The 21,200-nt window shown below is 39.9% G+C and overlaps 2 protein-coding genes across 4 annotated transcripts in view; one reads left to right on the forward strand and one right to left on the reverse strand.

Moving 5' to 3' along the window:
- The first annotated feature begins 591 nt into the window (after positions 1 to 591).
- Positions 592 to 13,770, forward strand: fmnl1a (formin-like 1a). Its single transcript, XM_082531003.1, has 25 exons — positions 592 to 1,179; positions 4,436 to 4,519; positions 4,863 to 4,949; positions 5,047 to 5,120; positions 5,778 to 5,861; positions 5,974 to 6,117; positions 6,846 to 6,954; positions 7,136 to 7,212; positions 7,291 to 7,384; positions 7,726 to 7,800; positions 7,885 to 7,995; positions 9,326 to 9,475; positions 9,572 to 9,673; positions 10,162 to 10,732; positions 10,821 to 10,945; positions 11,054 to 11,256; positions 11,387 to 11,621; positions 11,722 to 11,790; positions 11,869 to 11,949; positions 12,043 to 12,172; positions 12,256 to 12,419; positions 12,507 to 12,608; positions 12,694 to 12,789; positions 12,926 to 13,040; positions 13,162 to 13,770. The coding sequence occupies exons 1-25, from the start codon at positions 994 to 996 to the stop codon at positions 13,224 to 13,226; spliced, it is 3,333 nt and encodes a 1,110-aa protein (XP_082387129.1). The 5' UTR covers positions 592 to 993; the 3' UTR covers positions 13,227 to 13,770.
- A 72-nt stretch (positions 13,771 to 13,842) lies between these two features.
- Positions 13,843 to 21,200, reverse strand: part of srcin1a (SRC kinase signaling inhibitor 1a) — a 78,896-nt gene continuing 71,538 nt past the window's right edge. Inside the window, exon 22 of one of the 3 annotated variants that reach the window (XM_082531000.1) lies at positions 13,843 to 19,071. In XM_082531000.1, coding sequence (XP_082387126.1) covers positions 18,553 to 19,071 — 519 coding nt within the window. In that variant the 3' untranslated portion in view covers positions 13,843 to 18,552. Of the gene's footprint in view, positions 19,439 to 21,200 lie in introns of all 3 variants that reach the window. The other 2 variants (XM_082531002.1, XM_082531001.1) reach the window with 2 other exon arrangements.

Raw genomic sequence — 21,200 nt, forward strand, 5'->3', positions numbered from 1 at the left:
TTTTCACTTTCTCGAAGAAATGCATCTGTGATAAACTTATTATTCTTTTCCTCAATAGAAATCACAAAAACGTCTTAAATTACTGAGCCAACGAAAGGCTCAGTAATTTAAGTAATTCCACTGGATAGATCTCACTAGATGCAGTAGTCATCTTCACCCACAGAGGGGTGTTGTTTGACAATTCTTGTCATGCTGAAACCACCGTTACCTGTCTGGATTAAACCACCACATGAAGGGAAAATACCAAAACAAATGTAACCTTTGACTCATGTCAAGCTGACATCAGTAAAATGACTAAATCTAGTACAAAAAGGTGGTTTCTTTGTGAAATGTTGCAAAGTTTCCTTTAATTGTGTAGTTGATTTACATCTAAATCGACATCTGTTAATCTTACAAATCTGGACAGAGTCTGCTCTCCTTCATTCCTGTAGTATCTTTTCTTTATCATCACCCACCTACTGCATGGTTACGTGTTTATCTTCCACCATGTCCTCCGCCCCAGGTTCTATAGCTGTCGTGCACAGGAAGTTACTCTTCTGCTTTTGTGCTTCTGTGGTTTCTGACTGTGTCACACTCCTCGCCCGCCTTCCTCTCACGCGCAGGCTTCGATACTAAACTATTTAAGGGAGTTCTCGGTCAACTAATGTAGACAACAGTGCACGAGCCATAGGTGGACTTTTCTTTCTAACAGGCTTTAACAGGACTTATCACCTCATTTTCAAAAGGAATTTGAAGACAACTTAAGGAGAAGGGGGCCATGAGGATAAACTTTCTTTTTCATTGCCCACCCTGTCCTCGGGTGTGAGGCGGATTTTGTAAAGCTGAGAATTAATGTAGACTGCCCTAGAGGCCCTAGACTTGGTTTGATTAGGCCTTTTTGCTATTGTAATTCAAAGTGACCATCTTTTGTCACTTTGCTTGTGGATACGGTGATTTCCTGGAGGAAACAGTTTGCGTAAATCAGTCCCCCTGGATTACTTGTGGAGATTAGTGATGGGGAATGCGGCTGGTGGGGGACTGGAGCATGAACCGGCCGAAGGTCGAGAGGCCAGAAACTCAGTCAGTGCAGCTTCAGCAATGAATGACTCTGCACCAACCTTGCAAAAAAAGCAGCCTCCTCAACCCAAACTTCCCATGCCACCAGAGAACGAGCTGGAGGAGCGCTTCAACACGGTTCTGGTGAGTGAGAGCATGACACGCCATACACCCTTACTGGATATGAAATCAGGCAGATTTTGCACAAAGTTTTGGTTTGTATATGTAAGGGCGATTGCGCAAGTAAGTAAGTGATTAAGAGGATCACAAAAAACACGTATCAAATCAGCTTTCATTTTACATTGTTACATTGTTAAAGTAATAACCCAAGTTTGAAAGTGACTGGTCTTTCACTCTTTGGAAATTTACTTTGCTCTAATATAGACTCCAATATGTACTTTACTTCATTTCTTATACTCTCTAGGTATATCTATAATATATATAAAGCTATTTGTCAAGTGAGAAGAAAGAGCTGAACGTTAGAAAGACCGTTAGACCCTCAGTCAGAGTCTAATGGTCTGTCATTTTGTCTAGTCAAATTTGCACAAATACCATCAGTTACTTAAAATTTTACTTTAGTGATAAAAACAATGACAATCCTGTCAACAAGTTGCCAAATTCTTCATGGTTTGATTAGAAAAATTCAAGCCAGAAACTGCTTGATAAATGCATGCACAACAGCAGGCTGAAATGGGAAGTTGAGCAATGCATTTACATGACGGAGGCCACAGGACCGGAAAGGAACTGTTTCACCATTCTTTCAACAGTCTCACAACAAGTTAGTAAAGATAAAACTTCAAGTATTACGATCTTTTAGATTATATGTTGCGCAAAATATCAAACCATGATGCTTAGACTATCTTAATCCTGGCTTATTCTTTACCTTTTTTTTAAATGAAAAAATAGAGTTAGCTATAAGATTTTTGATTTGTTTTTTCTTCAGTAATGCTAAGAAAAAAAATACAGATCTACAAAAGTGAAACAAAGACACTATATTGTAAACAGTCATGTTAATCTGACATATCTTAGCCAGTAACATATATGAGTTAAGAGTTTTACTTATTCAAGGCTCAAGTTCTCCAGATTTTTACATCTAAATAGTTCAGTTTCTCATTTTTAATTTTCTATAATGTCTGGCATTGTGGTTTATGTGCTAGATGATTTACAGCATTAAGTGTCTAGATATACATTTTAACCACACTCATTAAAACCACTAGTCTGGAAGTGGGCAAATCTACTTAAAGCCACTGAAGATTCTTTGACCTGTCAACCCCTGAGGTTGTCCTGCCGCTGAACATCTGGATGTTGGTATCAAATCCTTTGAGACCCATGAGTTGTAGGGTGTGGCTTCCATGAGTCTGGCTTATACCACAGAGGAAAGCACCTGCCTGCTATTATCAATAATATTGACACAAAGTTTAGGATGGTACTTTAACATAGGCTTTCCCAACAAAACATTAAATTACAAACGCAGGATCAGTGTTAATCAGTGCCGTTTTACATGGGTTTTAACCTTTCAAGCAAATATTTAGCATACATACAAATTTAGTGTATATAAAAATAATGATTTTGTGTTTTTATAGAAGGTGGGGAGCAATTAGAGAGTTATTTTTTATATAGTAAAAAACAAACACTTTACACAGCAAATATAAATCCATGCAACTATTCCAACTAAAACTATTCGCCTTTTCTCAAAAATGACATTGATTGGAACAGCATACCATGATTATTCTAAAAACAAGTCAAAATTCACACCATGTCTGCTTCATATGACAAACCTTGAATGGAAACATCATTATAATTTCATGCAAGATAATACCGTTTAGAGCCAGGGTTAACAGTTCATCAATATCTACACAAAATGTGCTCTCCGGAAAATGACAACACCCTCTCGAGTGTCTTCCTTCTTCAGTAAAATACTTGTCACTTGTCAAACCTCAGACTAGAGATTATATGGTGACCTCACCAGCAAGGAAACGAGAAGTGAACCTTCTTTCTTTTTTTTTTTTGCATTACTGAAAAATGTGAGTACTTTTTATTTTTGAGCAACTAAATCAGAAGCTATAAACTTCATAATGCGAGGCACTCACATTACCATTTTTTTAAGCACCACAAAACCACAGCAAGACCTCTCCCTTACATCAGCCAAGGAAGGAGCCTCATCTCCTCGAGCACCAATGCATCAGATCATTTCCGTTTTCACTCCTCCCTTTTCAAAGAAAAAAAAAGTGCACAGAAGATGTCAAACCACTGCTCGAATGTACACAAAACTAGATTCAAAAGCCACACCCAACATCAACTGAAATTATTGAAACTTGCTGTAAATGATCACATTGATTCAAGCTTTTGATCAGCTACATGAAAAATAGTACCAGTGCAGAACCAGCTGCAATAATGTGAGAGAAGACTGTGAAAAAATATCTTTAAGCGAGACATAAATAATTACAGGGAATTAGTGATCAAAGCAAGTAAGTTCATTTTGTGAGTGAAGCCTTTTCCCTTGATGCAGGGGCATAATTCTTAATTATGTTATGACCCCCCCCCCCCATAATCAGACCCAACCAATATAAATAGGCTGTTAATTTTCTTTACTCATTTCAGTTATTACCAGCAAAATAGTTGCATGTTTAATCATCTAGAAATTTACCCTGATTTATTTAGACAGAGATCTTGACCCCCCCAATGTTCAGCACAAAGTTACACCAATGCCTTGACGTATCTTCTTCCTTTTAATTAGACCTTCTTTAAAAAAAAACAAACAAAAAAAAAAAACATCAACAACAGCCTCCTCTCATTCAGTTACTGTGAATGGGGAAATAACCTTAGCACATGACATGTCCCTGTAGGTTTGATAACTCAGTGTGAAACTGCCCTTTTGGACAGTTGTATGCCAACTCAAAAGTCAACCTACACTGGAATCATGGATACTTGGTCTGTATAAAGGTCTTTATGAATTTCAGAAAATAACAGAAATATTACGTGCAGTTTATGACCGAAAAAGATATTTTTACTAAAGCCGAAACAGACTGCACAGATAATGTCTAAACATGGGTCATATTGTTTAAAAAGTCAATAAAAGTGTTGCTGAAGCTTGAGTAGACACTGAAAGCGTGTAACACATCGGTACCTATTGGCAACGATCAATGCATACACGTAAACACTGAGTCATCTGCTACCAGTAGGAGTTACCGCCTTTCAGTTTTATGCTGAAAGTGCATCTGAGGTATTGTTGTTTTGCATATTGTTACATGAGCAGGAAACACAAAGAAATTATAACATATAGTATAATATCTCTCTGCTAAATATCAGTGGAGATGGAGTTGATTTTTTTTGTACTCCAAATACATTTTCATGTAAATTCTAAAACCCATTTTATATCTTTACATCTTTCTTCTTTCAGAGTTCCATGAACTTGCCTCCAGATAAACTCCAGCTGTTGAGTCAATACGACAATGAAAAGAAATGGGAATTAGTCTGTGATCAGGTGAGAGCTTTTATTTGTTTTTTATGAGTGACATATGCCATCAAAATGGACACGATTCTTGCAGCGTTGGCTCCACTGGGGGCAGAGTTGATATAAAGTGCGCAAATACACAAAGGGGAGAGTCTTTGCAAACCTTGCAACATAGTTTCTGTGGTGGCAACTGATAGAGGCGTCGGCATGGAAACAGAGAGCGGTTTGTGCTCGTTGTGTTTACTAGAATAACTTCAAATGCAGCTTGCTGGTAAAATATGGTTCTGGATCAGTCATTATTTGGGGTCGCTGCTTAAATTAATTCTACTTCAGCATGTGCTGACTCTATCCTCTGTAAAATATTCTCCCACAGGAGCGTTTCCAGGTGAAGAGCCCCCCATCCACTTACCTGACCAAGATCAAAAGCCTCTACCAGGATCAAGGAGGGGTGTCTCGTAGGGTCAGTAGAAAGCATTTTTGTTCTTTCAAATGTATCACCTCCATATGCGTGCATCATGTACCTGCATCAGTGACTTTAACCTCTTCTGCTTTTTTAGTTGAAGAAAAGGATCCAAGATGCCACCCAGGTCCTTAAAAATTTGGAGATATCCCTTCGGACCAATCACATTGGGTGAGCCTGTTTGTTTCATGAGCTTCTGTTTGGTTTATGAGTGTTTAAGGTTTAATGTATTTTATTTTGGTTTTTAGTGCGCCACAAGTATGTTTTCCAGATTTTTATAGCAGTTTCATGCAATCCAACCTGAAAATCTTTATCAATCATTAACGCTAAAAGATGATTTAAGGTGAAATTTAGTGAAACTGCAAACTGTCTGTGCACTTTACCTACATAAACCATTTAGCTGTTTTAGTTTCACTTGATATTTTTCAGCTGCTGATCAACAACTTTGCTGAAGTGGTTCTTCACCGCATCAACAGTTATATATAGTTTATATACAACCTTTTACAGAAACAGTACTTAAAGCTTCCATGTATTGTTACATTTGTACATAAAGTGAAAAAGTTGATAAAGCCAGTGCAGAAATAGTCTGGGGTTTGTTTGTTTTTAGCCCTTTGACTTTGTTGCATTTTTTTTTCCTTCATAGTGCAACTTGTCAAAAAAAAATGTAAGATTGCAAAAGAAAATCACCTGACTGTGCTGGATTCCATATTTAGAGTAGGACTGTGTTCTGTTTTCTTTCTAAAGTTACAATCTTTGGCTATAAATCCAGTCTGGGCACAGAATCTATTACATATGGTCACTCCTCATGATTTACTTTTCTTTTTGAAGATGGGCCCAGGAGTTTCTCAATGAACAGAATAAAGGTTTGGATGTTCTGGTGGAGTACCTGTCCTATGCACAAAGTGACAGCTCGTGAGTACTAAGCAGACATGAATGCTATTTTAGAATCTGACTGTGTTTCGAAACGTAATTATTCTATTATAGATTATGTTTAAAAAAAGATGTCTATCTTTACACGTTTAAGGTTTGAGGTTGAGGCTATAGAAAATGGAGGCAGCCTGTCAGACAGAGGAAAATCAGCAGAAAGGTCAATGGAAGACTTGACCAAGAGCTCCAGCAGCCATCAGTCACATGGCATGACCAGAGCAGCTCGTGCACTGACTGTAAGGTAAGAAACTCGAGACTTGAAAGGTTACTGAGGTAACCTTCAGCGATGGTTTCAGAGATGTTGCACCGTTCAAATCCCTTTGAATGAAGAATGAACTTTAAACATAAGCAGCTCTACACACTGTCAAAAAATAGACTCATGCAAAGCAGAAGTGGTGTGAAAACTCCACGAACTTCTGCGGTACTGATAAGTACCACAGTGGTTTCCACTGCTGTGAGAACTGTGCCATGCTACACCTCTCTTTCTTTTAAGAAGTTGTTGATGTATAAATATTTAGGATTGAATTTGAGGAAATCTGTGAGCCCAGAAATAGAAATACTGTCAAATAAAGTGACAGCTCTAACTGATATATAAGTTAGAGCTTATAAGATTATAACTCTACAATATGAAACATAGGTTTAGGTTTAGTAACTTAACCGAAACAGTGCTACAGCACAGCCTCCTCTTAAAAAAGATAACCCTTGACATTCTCATGCTCTCATTCATTCAGATCCCCTCACGTGGTCATCTAACTGTTTGTTAGTTCGTCTTTGATCCTTTATCTTCATTCCATGTTGTGCTACATAGCATCTGTCAAACACAGTTACTGTCCCAAACCCTAGAAGTCAAAGCTACAAGTATCTCACTGCATATCTTACCATATCCTGGCATCGACTTCAAATCATTTGCACATGCAGGAGATTCTCTTCCCTCAAACATGTATTCCAACATGTATTACTGCTTCACAGAATAAGCACCACTCTGGTAAACAAGATGCATAAGAAGTCCCACATAAACAACCAGAGAGATGATGTACATGTGTGCATAATGTGCCTGCGAGCCATCATGAACTATCAGGTAAAGCTTTAGCACACAGTCTAATAAAGTCACTTAATTCCTATGCTGTCTTTAAAATGGATTATCACAGTATATGACATGTTTTCTGGGTTGCTAAAAGAAACAGTTCTTGTTTCTTGCACATTTGATCACATTTACTCTGGAGTGAACAGCTGTTTATATATCTTCCGTCTGCTTTTAGTCTGGTTTTAATTTGGTGATGACTCACCCACGCTGCGTGAATGAGATCACCCTCAGTCTCAACAGCAGGAATCCCAGGTGAGCGCATTTGTCTGTGAGATAAAGTGTGTTAACTGTCTGCATCCACATCTCACCCATCCTCCTCTGTCGTGGCAGGACCAAAGCTCTTGTTTTGGAGCTGCTGGCTGCCGTGTGTCTCGTCCGAGGAGGACACGACATCATTCTCTCTGCCTTTGACAATTTTAAAGAGGTGAAATAAAAAATAATAATTTCTGGCAATTTCCTCATATTGCAAGAGCCCTATTTGACTTTGACTGTTCAGTCATCTAATTATTTCAGACTTCTCCTCTTTCATTGCTCATCTTCTGACTAACAGTCTACTGCTCACATGCACTATGGTCGTAATTTTAGCACATGTCTAGAAGTCATGCATGTTTATGTTTAAGACTGAACTCATGTACCGTACTTAGGTGCAGAATATACTCTCAGTATTAATGTTCTCTGAGGTGGGCTAACACATTTTTAATCCTCCCATATTCACAATAATAAAAATACATATTTAGCAAGCTTTTATTTGTTTTGTTTTTTTAGGTGAGCAAAGAAAAGAACCGCTTTGAGAAGCTCATGGAGTACTTCGTCAATGATGACAACAACATTGACTTCATGGTAGGTACCACGGCCACTGGATGCAGCTTCACCAAGAGATCGTGTGCATGAACGACATTTAACTCTCATCGTTTCTACCCAAAGGTTGCCTGCATGCAGTTCATAAACATTGTGGTCCATTCAGTGGAGAACATGAACTTCCGTGTCCATCTACAATATGAGTTCACTCACCTTGGATTAGACAAGTATCTAGAGGTGTGTATATATTTTGTTTAAAGTCCCTCATAAGACCAGGAAAGCTACAGCTAATAGAAATGTATCTTTTGACACTGTATCTAAAATGGGCTGTGTTATTTCCAGATAAACAGATTCAGCTTCATGAGATTTTCTTAACTGGTGATTCTACATTGGTTTTAGGATTGATAGAGAGAATAGTTGTCTCTCAGTGTTAGTCTGCAGTACAATAAGTGTTAAATGGAAGCACAGATGCTGACCTAGTTAAAAGTTTGGTAGATAACTATTAAGTGATAATGATATACAGCAATTGTATTATATTTTTAGATTCACAAGAGGTCAGTCGCTTAACATCTTGTTAAGTTATTAACAAAGCCAAACAACTTTCATGACAGATACCATGTACTCTCTCTTTACAAGCTAACACCGCATGGAAAATATTAGCATTAACTGCTTTAATTTTACCAGACTAGAAGAAGCAGTGCCAGTTCAGTAGTCGAAGTGATCATTTATTCCTTTGCACTCCAACAGCTGTCCCAGCGGTAGAAAGCTTGTCAGATGTTTTTTCTTGTTTTGCCGATTTTATCATTTATAAACCAGACATAGTTTCTTTTCGGAACTTCATGCTGGTGATGATAAGGGTGCATGAATCATTGTTTGCCATCCAGTTCACTAGACACCTGTCCTTTTACAATCTGCTTCTTTGTTGGCGTTTCCACACCCCCTGGTGTTAACTGGAGGTGACAAAGACTTGCTACACCATCTTGTGGTACAAAAGGGGTATTAGTGCATGCACCAGGCCTATGGAAGTTTAACTTATGTGCACTGTGTTGGAGAAAGAATTCATAGGGGGTTTCTTTGCTTTTAATTTATAATGTCTCTTTCTGACAACTTCAAGCCTATAGTGAGAAAGAAAAATACTTTAATATAGCACTTAAATATTCAGTTTTCTGATAAATTAACAACTTCAAGTATCCAGATGTTCAATTCTAATGCCCACTTTCTTCCTCTTTTACTCAGCTGTCGCCTCTTCATCCTGAATGACTCTATTTATACTTTTACTCTACTTTTTTGTCACACACTCACTTCCTCACTTCACAGTTAAGGGAAATGTATTCCTTTCTTTGATTAAAAAAAACAAACAAAGTTTAATTAGTGCTAATATTAAGATAAATGGCATAGTGACATTTTGTTTTCTGCCATTAAGATATTAAATTTAGCCTTAAAACCTCATGTTTCATTCTCATAAATTACATGTTTTTTTTATTAAAACAGAATCATGTTCTGTGATATTTTGTAAGTGATAATTTATTCCTATGATGTACCAATAGTGTGTATCTTTGTGTATTAGACTCTGAAGCTAACAGAGAGCGAGAAGCTGCAGGTCCAGATCCAGGCCTACTTGGACAATGTGTTAGATGTGGGAGCTCTGCTGGAGGATGCTGAGAACAGAGGAGGGGTGCTGGAGCATGTGGACGAATTACAGGAGCACAACGTTCAGGTTGGCATAGAAGAATCTGAGTGAATACACGCAGGCAATGTTGTTGCACATTACGTGAAATCGTGCTGAAGCAGTGTTGCTTGTGTGGTGTTGCAGCTGAGTGCACGGCTTCAGGAGATTGAGAACCAGACAGCAGACAGAATAACTGAACTGGAGACTCAGCTCATGCAAGCCACAAAGGAGGCTGAGCTGCTCAAAGTAAGTGCTGCCTTCGAGTTAGCCAAGGAACATATGTAATCTTTACACAGAGTTGTTTAAATAAGGTTAAAAGCATGTAAAAAAAAAAAAAAAAGGACTTGAATAAATGTCGAAATTACTTTTTTTTTTGCCATGGTATGAGCATAACCCTGAGCATGGTAACACCAGGTGGTCTCCCCCCTTTATTTCAAACTACAATATCAACTTAATAACAGCTACAGGAGAAGATGACAAAATGTATCAAATGGTGATCATTTTTTATTTAACAGCAGTATATGGCTGATACTTTATTTTGCCCAGTAGTTATGTCTGGAAAAACCCCATCATTGAATTTGGATTTAGAATAAGTCAAAAGAAAATATGATGGCATAAAACCATATAGCAAACTGTCTTTTGTTTATGTTTTTGTCACCACTTTTTAAGGTTTAATCCAAAAGTATTCAATTAAACTTGACCATGCTACAACTCTGCGCACTTGTCCCTTGTAGGAAAGCCTGCGAGAGTCATGCTCCCAGGTTAGCACTTTGCAGCAGAGGGAAAGAGAGCGTGAGCTGGACAGGGAGAGGGAGAAGGACAGGGAGCGGCTGGGTATCACTGGCCCTCAGGGACCTTCAGAGCTAGAGCAGAAGATCCAGGAGCTGCAGGACAAAGGGCTAATCCGAGTGGGACGCACAGCCTCAGGAGGTCTGGACGTCCAAGTCATGCCTGTCACAGTCGTTGAATACATTCAAAGCCCAGCCCCAGCCAACCAAGCCAGCACTCCAGCCCCCCCGTCATCTAGCATCCCTTCGCCACCGCCACCGCCTCCTCTTCCAGGTGGCTCAGAGCAGACTGTCTCTCCACCTCCACCACCTCCATCTCTACCAGGAGGTCCTGCACCACCACCACCACCCCCTCCTCCTCCACCTCTTTCTGGCTCTGCAGCTGCCCCCCCACCTCCACCTCCTCTCCCTGGCCCCCCACCTCCTCCTCCACCCCCTGGAGCTGGCCCCCCACCCCCACCTCCCCCACCTGGTGGTGGACCACCACCGCCTCCTGGAGCACCATCTGCAGACTCTGGTGAGGAGAATCCTGAATACCCCCCCCAAAAAAGAAACATGATGAAAGAAAAGTGTTAACCATTCCTCTTGTTTTTCTATTTTCTCAGGGGCTAAGAGCAGGAAGCCTATTCAGACCAAGTTCAGGATGCCTCTGTTAAACTGGCAGGCATTAAAACCAAACCAAGTGACAGGCACAGTCTTCAACGAGCTAGATGATGAGCAAGTCTTGGGGGTAAGAATATGCTTTCTGCATCTTTTACATACAGCAGAAATTATATCCTGAAAGAAAATGAAATTCTAATGTGAGCACACTCCCTGGCTCTTTTTTTGTCTACCTCAGGAGTTGAATATGGAAATGTTTGAGGAACATTTCAAAACTAGGGCCCAGGGTAACCCAGCTGACCTGTCCAAGGTTAAGAAGAAGACGACCTCGAAAGCCCCCACCAAGACATCTTTGATTGATGGCAATAAAGCCAAAAATCTGGCCATCACTCTACGCAAGGGGGGAATGAGCCCGGCCGATATCTGCACGGCCATAGAAATGTACGTGCTTACTTTTGCATTATTGACCTTCAGCAGATGTTTTTGCCATAATGGCATATTCTGTTCCTTCCTTCACCCTGCCTCTTACACTGTTTATTGCCTACACTAACTCTAACCCTCGTTTGTACAGGTATGACCAGCAATCTTTGTCCATAGACTTCCTGGAACTGCTCGAACCATTCATACCATCAGATTTTGAGATGAAGCTTCTTGCTAACTATGAGAAAGATGGCCGTCCACTGGATGAGCTGACCAACGAAGACCAATTTATTTTACGCTTTGGGAAGATTCCTCGCCTCAACCAGCGAATAAACACTCTGACTTTCATGGGCAACTTTCCAGACAGCGTCAAACGGCTGCAGCCGGTTAGTCTGTTAAATGCTTTGTAACTTTGGCTGAAAGGGATTATAAACACATACTTACTCACATACATACTTCTTTTTTTTTTTAAAACTCCGTCCACAGCAACTGAACTCCATCATTTCTGCATCCATGTCTCTCAAGTCTTCAACCAAACTAAAAAAGATCCTAGAGGTAAGTAAAACAGTATGAATGCTAATGAGGCATCTAACTGTAACATTTGGTTCTCTTAACCCATTTATTTCCTTTCAGATTGTTCTTGCATTCGGTAACTACATGAACAGCAGTAAAAGAGGTGCAGCTTGTGGTTTCAGACTGCAGAGTCTGGATCTCGTAAGTAGTGTTTTGTTTTTGTTTTTATTTTATTTTGTTTGCTTTTCAATTTATGGAAGCTCAATGACATTTTTCACCATCTTCATATTTCAGCTGTTGGACACCAAATCCACTGACCGCTCACAGACGTTACTTCATTTCATCACCAATATTATCCAGGAAAAATACCCAGACCTGGTCAACTTCCACACCGAGCTACACTTTGTAGACAAGGCAGGCCTTGGTACATGCACACACTCAGGCTGACCAATCAACCTTCTTTTTAATTTGCTAAAAAGTTTAAACTCACTTGTGTTTCTTTGCCAGTCTCTCTTGACAGCATTCTTCAAGATATCCGCTCTCTAGAGCGAGGAATGGAGATGACCAAAAAGGAGTTCCTGGTGCAGGATGACAGCCCCGTGTTGAAGGAATTCATTAAAACAAATAGCGAACAGTTGGACACTTTAATCAAAGATAGCAAGACAGCACAGGTTTGTCTGAAGTTCTTATCAAGCTCTCAACTCTAAATAATGTCTCATCATATTCTGAAACATATTCATCTACTGTTCTGCGTGCAGGAGGCTTACGGCTCTGTGGTGGAGTACTTCGGAGAGAATCCTAAAACCACGCAGCCCTCAATGTTTTTCCCCATGTTTGGGCGCTTCATAAAGGCCTATAAAGTGAGTTTCTGTGGTAGCGTTCTGATATTTGTCCTTTATAACTCGTGAGCTATATTTTAATCCTCTGTCCCTTGTCTGAATGCAGACGGCACAGCAAGAGATTGAACAGAAGAAGAAAATGGAGAGCGAGAGCCGTGAGGTTAAAGAGTCACCATCTCCAAACAAGGCTGGACCACAAAAGGTAAGAAACTATACATACTGCTAGTGTGCAGTCATCTATAGGTTTTTTTTAAAGCCTATATTAAATAAAATAGTGTAAAATATGAGTCATTCAGAAATGTACTTCAAAATATTCTTTAACTTTGTGATTTCTAAAGGGCCCAATGATGCCTAAGATGCCCCAGATGGACCTGATTGCAGAGCTGAAGAAGAGGCAGGTGAAACCACCAGTACGCGAGGGGAAGGACGGTGCACTGGAGGACATCATCACAGGTACAGTAACATGCTTCTTGCTTGAGAATCATTTTTAGTTTGTCTGCTGCAGTCTTGATGTTTAAATGAAGGGGAAATTCCACCATCACGTTTATGCACGTCTGTCTTTGTTTTTCATTAGATCTGAGGAACTCACCATACAGGCGGGCAGACGGTCGTCGGCCAGCCCAGCGCCAGGACACTTAAGCCAGTTTTTTCTTTTCTTTACAAATTTCCTTTTGTTAAACAATTGTAACTGGAATTACTCATTAAAATTCAAGCAGAAGACAAGTTTTAAACATTCTGTATATACAACTGTGTTACAATTAGCCATATGGCAGTGTGTATTAACGACATATTAGTGTCGTTTTGCTCTGTAAATATAAAGTTGGAAATATTTTAATAATAAACAGTCCATAAACTTTAATTGAAATGTTACAAAACATAACCATTTAAGTATTTCTAATGGATTTGTATTAAACTTGTATTACTGGTATACTGTTACCCATTCAGTAATAAAAAATACTTTGTTTTTAAAAGAAACCATTTTTTAACCATTGTGACCATAGTCTCAGAGGTCTGTGATTACTGGATCTGTCATATAATACAATATTTGATATTAGGTTGAGCAGGCAAGCCATATGCCACAGGACCATTGCAGAGGCTTTGGTCTGAACCCACTCAGGGGCATTTGTTGCCTGTCTTCCCTTTCTCCCAGCTTTCCTGTCATAATAAAGGCTAAAAAGCTTCACTTGCTGACAAGTCAGTTTAAAGCAAGATCAGACACTACGACTGTACAAGAGAGCTGCACTTTATTTGACACACAATCACAGCAACTTATGTACAAAAGAAGGCAGGTTCAACTGCCTGCTGTCTTCTCACAGGAAAAACACACACATTTCTCACAGAATATCATGGCATCCACACTGATAAATTAGTATCTCCAGTATCAGTAGGCTTTTAAATTTATGTATCATTATATCATAGATCTATTTTCTGTATTATTTTTGTTCTTATATCACACTACTCTACAAATGGGAGAGTTACTCTGTGGAAAGAGGACACCATCACTGGTGACTTCTCTGGTTGGGGTGCGTTCAAGCATTCCTGACTCCTTTTCGCACTCTCAGCCACTATCATCATTGTCACATAACGTCACAGTAAGACTGAACATGCCCGTGTCACACATACCAAAATAATGTCTCATCCTTCATGTTTGTAAACCTATAACATAGAATCCTTCTCTGCTTTATTCTCACATTTCTGAGAAAACATGTAGACAACATATTTTTTTTAAAATCACCGTGCGATTGCTTGAGACTATACATGCATTGTTTTGTATATACCTTTGTACCCATCGTCATAGTTTATTATTTAAACATCTTCTTTTGGACATAACAATTTGTTGAACTCGCTAGGAATGACTTGGCCTATTTACAAGTCAATTTTGTTTTTCTACTTTTGATGCCAAGAGTTTGGAACATCCACACATTCATGTAAAAATCTCATATACATACTATAGAATGTAGATTCATTATATTTAAAAAAAAAAGATACAATGGCAAAAGAAAAGATAAAAGGTTAAATTCATAAAACTCCACATAATTTCCTTATTAATCCAACTTTCTGGTTTTTTTACATTTATGGTTTAGCATAACTGCTATGTAAAGCCACTCAGAGGAACAGGTGGAGCAATATAAGCAACAAAAATGAACTTCCACCTGCCTGAATCTGTCTGCGCTGAGGATCCACATTCCTGCCATCCCTGTTCACAGCCAAGCATGACACAGAGATAAATTAAAGCCAAGTAATATTCCTTTTTTTTCCAAAGCAGCAAGGCCTTGTATGACGCTTTCAGGCCCACAAACTCACAGTTACTACATCTGTTTCCGACCATCTCCAGTATCATTAATACCAGGTCAATCATCACGACACAGAATGGGGAGAAACGAAAAAACAAAATTAAAAATAAAACAGAAACTGATCGCAGTTACAGAAAAAAGTACCCTTCCCAAAATAAAACAACAGTAGCAAAATAAGCCCAACACACAGGCACCGGTCCAGCCTCTTATATCTTAAAGTGACCTTTCACATAAAGAGGCAAAGGTGTACACGAGCTGGACGAGTATTTTCAGGGAAAAGCTTTTTTTTTTTTGTGTGTGTGTGTGTGTGTGTGTGTGTTTTCTTTACAAATTAAAATTACATAAAATCTAACTTGGTGTTCGTAAAGAAAAATTTAGAATTTAAAAATGAACTAACTTCAGAGTATATTACAGAGGCTAACTCTTATCTATACAGAGATTTTAAACAAATATAAAAATGTTCTGCATATGAATAAATAATCTCAGTGTGAAATGCAATATCTCTCAATGAATTAAAAAAAGAAAAATCTGTACAAAATGATCACTAATATATAAAACAGAAGATATGATGACATTTTACAGTATATAATTTAATCTAGGCCTATATATATATATTTATATATATATATATATATATCACATTTTCTTCACAATTATATTATCATACACAAACATCTCACTTAGATATATTTATATATGTATATTTCTTGTATGTTTCATTTCAAGTTTGAGTTTTTCTGATTGCCAGAGGCATCCACTGTGAGTTTTTTTCGACATGCCCTCTAAACCTCCAGCCATGTTGAAATCACAGCCCGCTAACACTTGTCTTGAAAAAAAAAAAAAAGTCCAGAGAGCACTGTCACGCAATTCTGGGAGGGTTTCATTTCAGACTTTACTTAGGGGAAAGCAGCCAAGCGTGCATGCTTCCTCCCCATTGCTCACCAGACGCAAATGCAGCAAATTTAACTTGGAGAGTTATGGATTTGAGTGTGGAACAGCATGAGTAAGTGAATTTCTTTCATTTGACTTCACTCAATATGAAACCCGGGGCTTGAACCTGCCTGGCAGAGCTACAGAGCACCCAGGGGTGAGACTTAATTCGCTGTGCTGCGAGCTTGCAGTTGTGCACACTGTTAGAGCTGGGGATTGTTTAGTCAAATGCCACTGCTGCAACCTGACACACTGCATTTCAAGTGCCGTTTTCTTTTATCTGCGAAAAATGGGAACAAACCAGCTCTCGCAGCTTCTTCTTTGGGTAAAAGGGTTATTCTGTCATTGCTGCTGATCTACTACTGTAATACAAGATCATTTGGGGGATTCTGGCAGGAGCAACGTCTTAGAGGCACTGGGAAAAACATGGTTACAGGTCCTTGTAGATAAGCAGGCAGGAGTATGTCAAAGGCAAAGAGCACTGCCTTGGTAAAATTGCAAGAGCGCTAATTATATATTGCACACATTGTTCATAATTGAAGCTTGTCAAACTTTGTTCTTGGATAACATCAGCTGAGCACTTTTGACTTTCAGAGATCCTTCACACCAAAGAATGCAAAGTGAAGAGGGCAGGGAAAGAAGTGCCCTCTGACTGTCAGACCCTTCCTCTCATCTCTTTGGGTCTTTTATTTCACAAGCGCTCTCAATGGATACAGGACGAGTTAAAGCCGGCCTTATTAAAGTATCCTTCAAACACATGTCCCCAAACTAATCCCCTCTCCTAAAGCTGCCTACTCTTTGACATGAGCCCCTTTTCACATGTTTTAAACCTCAATGCCACAAAGCATCGATTTCACACAGTCATGCTGGAGAACCACTGAGAAGAATCACTTTGTCGGTTACGGTCCATTCAGCTACTTCACATCCCCAGCAGGCTGCCTCAAGGCAAACACGCAGGACAGGCAGCTTCCAAAGAGGTTCCTCGTGCAGGGTTCACACTGACACACCTTTGATGTGCTTGAAAATAATCCCAACTTGAGTTTCTATCATTGAGAAACACTGAAGGCCTTCATTCATAAAAGTTTCATGACTCAAAATGCAGGTAATATAACCAAAGCAATACTTGGAATCTAATGTGTAGCATATCAAATGTATATGCGAATGCTTCATCCTTTGTGCTTGTCATAATTAAAAAGAATTACAAAGTTAATTCTCGTTAATTGGGGATTTTGTGTTTGAGAGTCAACTGTGCTTGCTTTAGATTTCAATACTTTCCTCTCGTGTCGCTCTTGGTTTGTAAGACTCACTTTTAGGCTTTTTGTGTCATCTGCTCGTTTACAGAATGTGTTATATTTTACAATAAGGCCTAAAGTTTGATGTGATTAATTTTGAACTCAAGTATCCCAAGAGAAAGAATCTATCAGTGTAGATCTGGTGAGATCAGATTAATATAGCATAATTTACCAGAGTGCTCTTTATAAGTGGTGAAACAGATGTGACCTACGATGATTATTCACATGAGGTTGGCTGAAAGAAAAAAATAAGTGAGTCTGTGCTGTACAGGTTGCTTTTTCAAGTGTGTGTGTGAGAGAGAGACTGTGTATTTGTGTGTTGTTCATCAGTGTGTGTGCTTAAGTCTTTGGGATGGGTTGTGATGTCAGGCTCTGTAATGCCAGAGCAACCTAGAAGATGCTACTGTGGAAACATCCTGATTGTCATAATTAACTAGTTAATACACACATATGAAAACCAACATTTGAATACAATTCATCGTTTGCACTTTTCCCTTCTGTTTGCGTAACCGTGCCTCTTTGTCGTTTCTTTAAAAAGACTTGTGCTATTTCAGGACTGCTGCCTTCTTTGCATTCTTGTGAATGTGCTGCAGTTTCCAGTTTTCCAATTAGACATCTACTTTAAATGTCCCTAATTGCTGATGCAAGTATTTCGTTTGTAGGGTTGTAAATCTAGATTAAAATGCAAAATTAAATTAAAGCCGACTCCGAGACAGGAGGGGGAGGACAATTGTGTAAGCTCAGTTTGTACAAACAGAGGGGAAAACATAGCACCAGTTTAGAGTTTAAAACAGGCGATTTAAAAAAAGCCACAAATGCCCTTTTAACACTAAACACCTTGAAACCTCGTTCATCACCATGGCCACCTTCTGATTTTTTGAATTTTTTTTTTTTGTTTTCCGAGTGGAATCACATTCTGTCAGGTGATGCAGGTAAGTCAAAACATTACTATCCTGAACACACACAACTACTGAACTCACTTGGTGATTATTGCAGCTCTTTTTTCTATATGATCAAAGTCACCATCTAGATATTTCAACTATGCCACTAACAACCCACTGAGAGTATGTATGTGAGAATGGTGCTGTCAGCAAATACAGCCAGACCACATCAGCTTATAGCAGGTAGCTGGTGGGAGGGGAGGCCTGTTTGTGCACTCTCTATCTGGGAAGGTGACAGAATGACTTTGTGGGAGAACTGCAGTAGATCTAAGGTACTGGATCAGAGTAGGACACTTGTCCATGAAGAAAACTGTGACTCCATTTACACTGTGGTAGACTGTGCAATAAAAGGAAGCAGAAAAAACAAGAAAAGAAAAATTAAAAAATCTTATAAGAACTGGAATATAAAGAATATTGTTCCATAATGCAGCTAGTTCATCTTTATGGTTCATGATGTGATGGTTGTGGTTGAGAACTGTATCCAAAGTCCTTATCCTCCTCCTATTCATCACTTGTTGCCAGGGTAAAGGTCCTTTTTCACAGGCTTGTTGCCACCATCCTTGGACCTGTTGAGGCTGGAGCTGTCGAGGCTACGCCTGCTGGGCTTGAGAACTCCAGAGGAGAAGGCAAAGGAACCAAAGGTGGGAGAGGAGGGAGATAGGGATGGAGTCGGGGTGCTTGGCGAGGATGAAGAGGAGGAGGTAGCAGTTGGAGTAGGGGAGGAGGATTGGCTGCTGGGCAGGGGCAGGGAGGAGGCTCGCTGCTCACGTAGGAGGCGGTGATGACGAAGGGCGGAGGAAAGCAGCAAGGCCTCAGCGCTCAGGCCGGAAGCAGATAGGCTTGCCAAGAGGGCCTTTGCTTGGCTTGAGGAGGCTGTAAGTGCAGGCATCGCCCCCTCCTGGGGGTACTTCCTCAGACCAGGAACAAATGCTGCCGCAGGAGAGGCCACTCGGCCTGAAAAAATGCCCATTTTGATACCAGAGAGGTATGGCTCAATGCTGCCACTGGTGCTGTAGGTCCCTTTCGCCTTCAGGTAGAATAGGGACACAGAAGACAGGAGGGAGCAGAGGAGGAATGTAAAGAGATGAGGTTTTCAGGGGTCGAAGGGAAAAATCATGAAAAATGAAAGTCTTAAAATTGGTTGTGGTTGGGTACTGTGCCCTGCAGCACCTTCCCTTACTATTACACTCAAACATTTCTGCGCAAGCATGCTTGCACACGCACACACACGCGCTTACACAGACTGGGTGTCAGACCATATATCAGAGTAAACATTGGGGATATGAAAGTAGTTGATAAGGTACAGGGAGCAGATGGTTGTGTGTATCTCTGGAGTCAGGTGAACAGGAGAAGAAGGAAACTGAAGATGCTGGACACGGACAGGTTGCTCACTGCTGCAGGTTTTATAGGTAGGGTATAGGTAGGGTAGATGGGCAGGCCAGAAGGTGCAGGGCAGCACAGGTTCACACGGGGTGACGGGGTAGGTGAGGTTGCACCGCAGGAACAAATGTCAGAAGAAACATGTAGTGAAGGGGAGGGGAGTGAAAACAGAACAGGAAAAAAACACAGGAAATTGTTATTCAGGTTGATATCAGATTGTGTGATGCAAGCCACGACACAGGCTGCCATCTACACGTGATAAACAAAATCACTGATACCACTGAGAAGGTGCAACAGTGAAAGTGGGCAAATGACACTGTTGACCACCTTTATTTTGACACTTGTTTTATTAATGTTGACTCATTAAAAATGTACACATTCACTTTCAGTCCTTTTGTGTAATGCAGAAATGAGACACTAGATGGCACTGTTTCAACAGTAGATTGAGACTTGTGAGCAATACGTTTACAACATGTATTTGTCCGTCTTTGTTAAGCAGACTACATCTGAGAGAACAGTTTCTGTGTTTCATGTGCAAATCCATTTAAAAAAGTAAATACTCATTTTTTAATATATGGCAAAAAATGTATTTTTGTACTTTTCAGATGAAGCAACAGGAGAAAAGTTGATTTCTGTGGCTATAAAAGTTTTATTCTGTTTGTTTTGGGTTTACGGGAATTAGTTCTGCTTGAAAAGACAGCAGGTGTGCTAGTCTAGACTGCACTGCTGGGAGGCTTTCATCTGCTCTGTTGCAGCTCCAGATCCTGGGCTGCCAACCGTTCCCAGAGAGCCGGGCTGTTCCTTCTGCTCAAGGAACTCTTCTCAAGCCTGGTGGACGCATTTTTTCCTGATCTGCGAGTACAGGAGAGCACCCCTTCATCTCACGCACTCAGACCTGCCTGCCAAATGATAACCTCCATGGATAGTCCCCTACTAACCCCAACTCATGCCCAACACCTTTAACTAGCCTGCTTTACTGCCAGAAGTAATAAGTGCCCAAATGGGAAATGGAAATAGGGTTTTGCAGCGTGAAAGTGATTCACATTGTCATGCCTTCCTTGATCTGTGCCAAAGCAAACGGAGAGAAATTGTGGCTTTGAACTGTCTGTTCTTATCCAACACATTGATTTGAAGGATCCTCATGCCTGAAATGGTCTAAGTATGTCTCAGTATAGCTTTATTGAGCAAGCAGCCCGAGTACAGCGGCACGAGGCGCTATCAGAAAAGCTCTGTTAATTTTAACACCTGCAAATACACATAGATAACGCTAGAATTAAATCTAAAAAAGAAACTAATTCTCCAGGGGGAATAAAGCTACATTTTATACTGTGGTAAGGTGTAGCAAGTCCATTACGAAAATCTGACTGGCCAACTTTATCCCTACCCCATAATTCTAATTTATGGTGATTGAAATGCCGCAATGTTCAATCAGTATTTTTTCTTGAAACGGCAGGACCCGCGTTTAACGAAAAAGTGGTCTCGTTTTATCTTAAAAATAATAAACTATCCTTCCAGCTGGCTTTTAGTCATGACGAGTGAATGAACACCAGCTGCCTTTCATGCAATCTGGAGGAAAGTGTCATTGTGCGGTAAAGATATTTAAATGTATTCAGATAGTTTGGTCTATTCGTGTAGTAGCTGGAGCAGGGGACAGCAGACCATCAGGAGACTCTGAAGTGCTGTCCTCGTTCCTTTGGTTTGGACCCTATTTAAAATGCCCCAGAAATGTCATTACGGTTTGGCAAGAAGAGACAAAAGAGAACAATCTAAAAACAC

The sequence above is a fragment of the Aulonocara stuartgranti genome (genome assembly GCF_965226115.1).
Source record: "Aulonocara stuartgranti genome assembly, chromosome: 4".
Classification (NCBI taxonomy): domain Eukaryota; kingdom Metazoa; phylum Chordata; class Actinopteri; order Cichliformes; family Cichlidae; genus Aulonocara; species Aulonocara stuartgranti.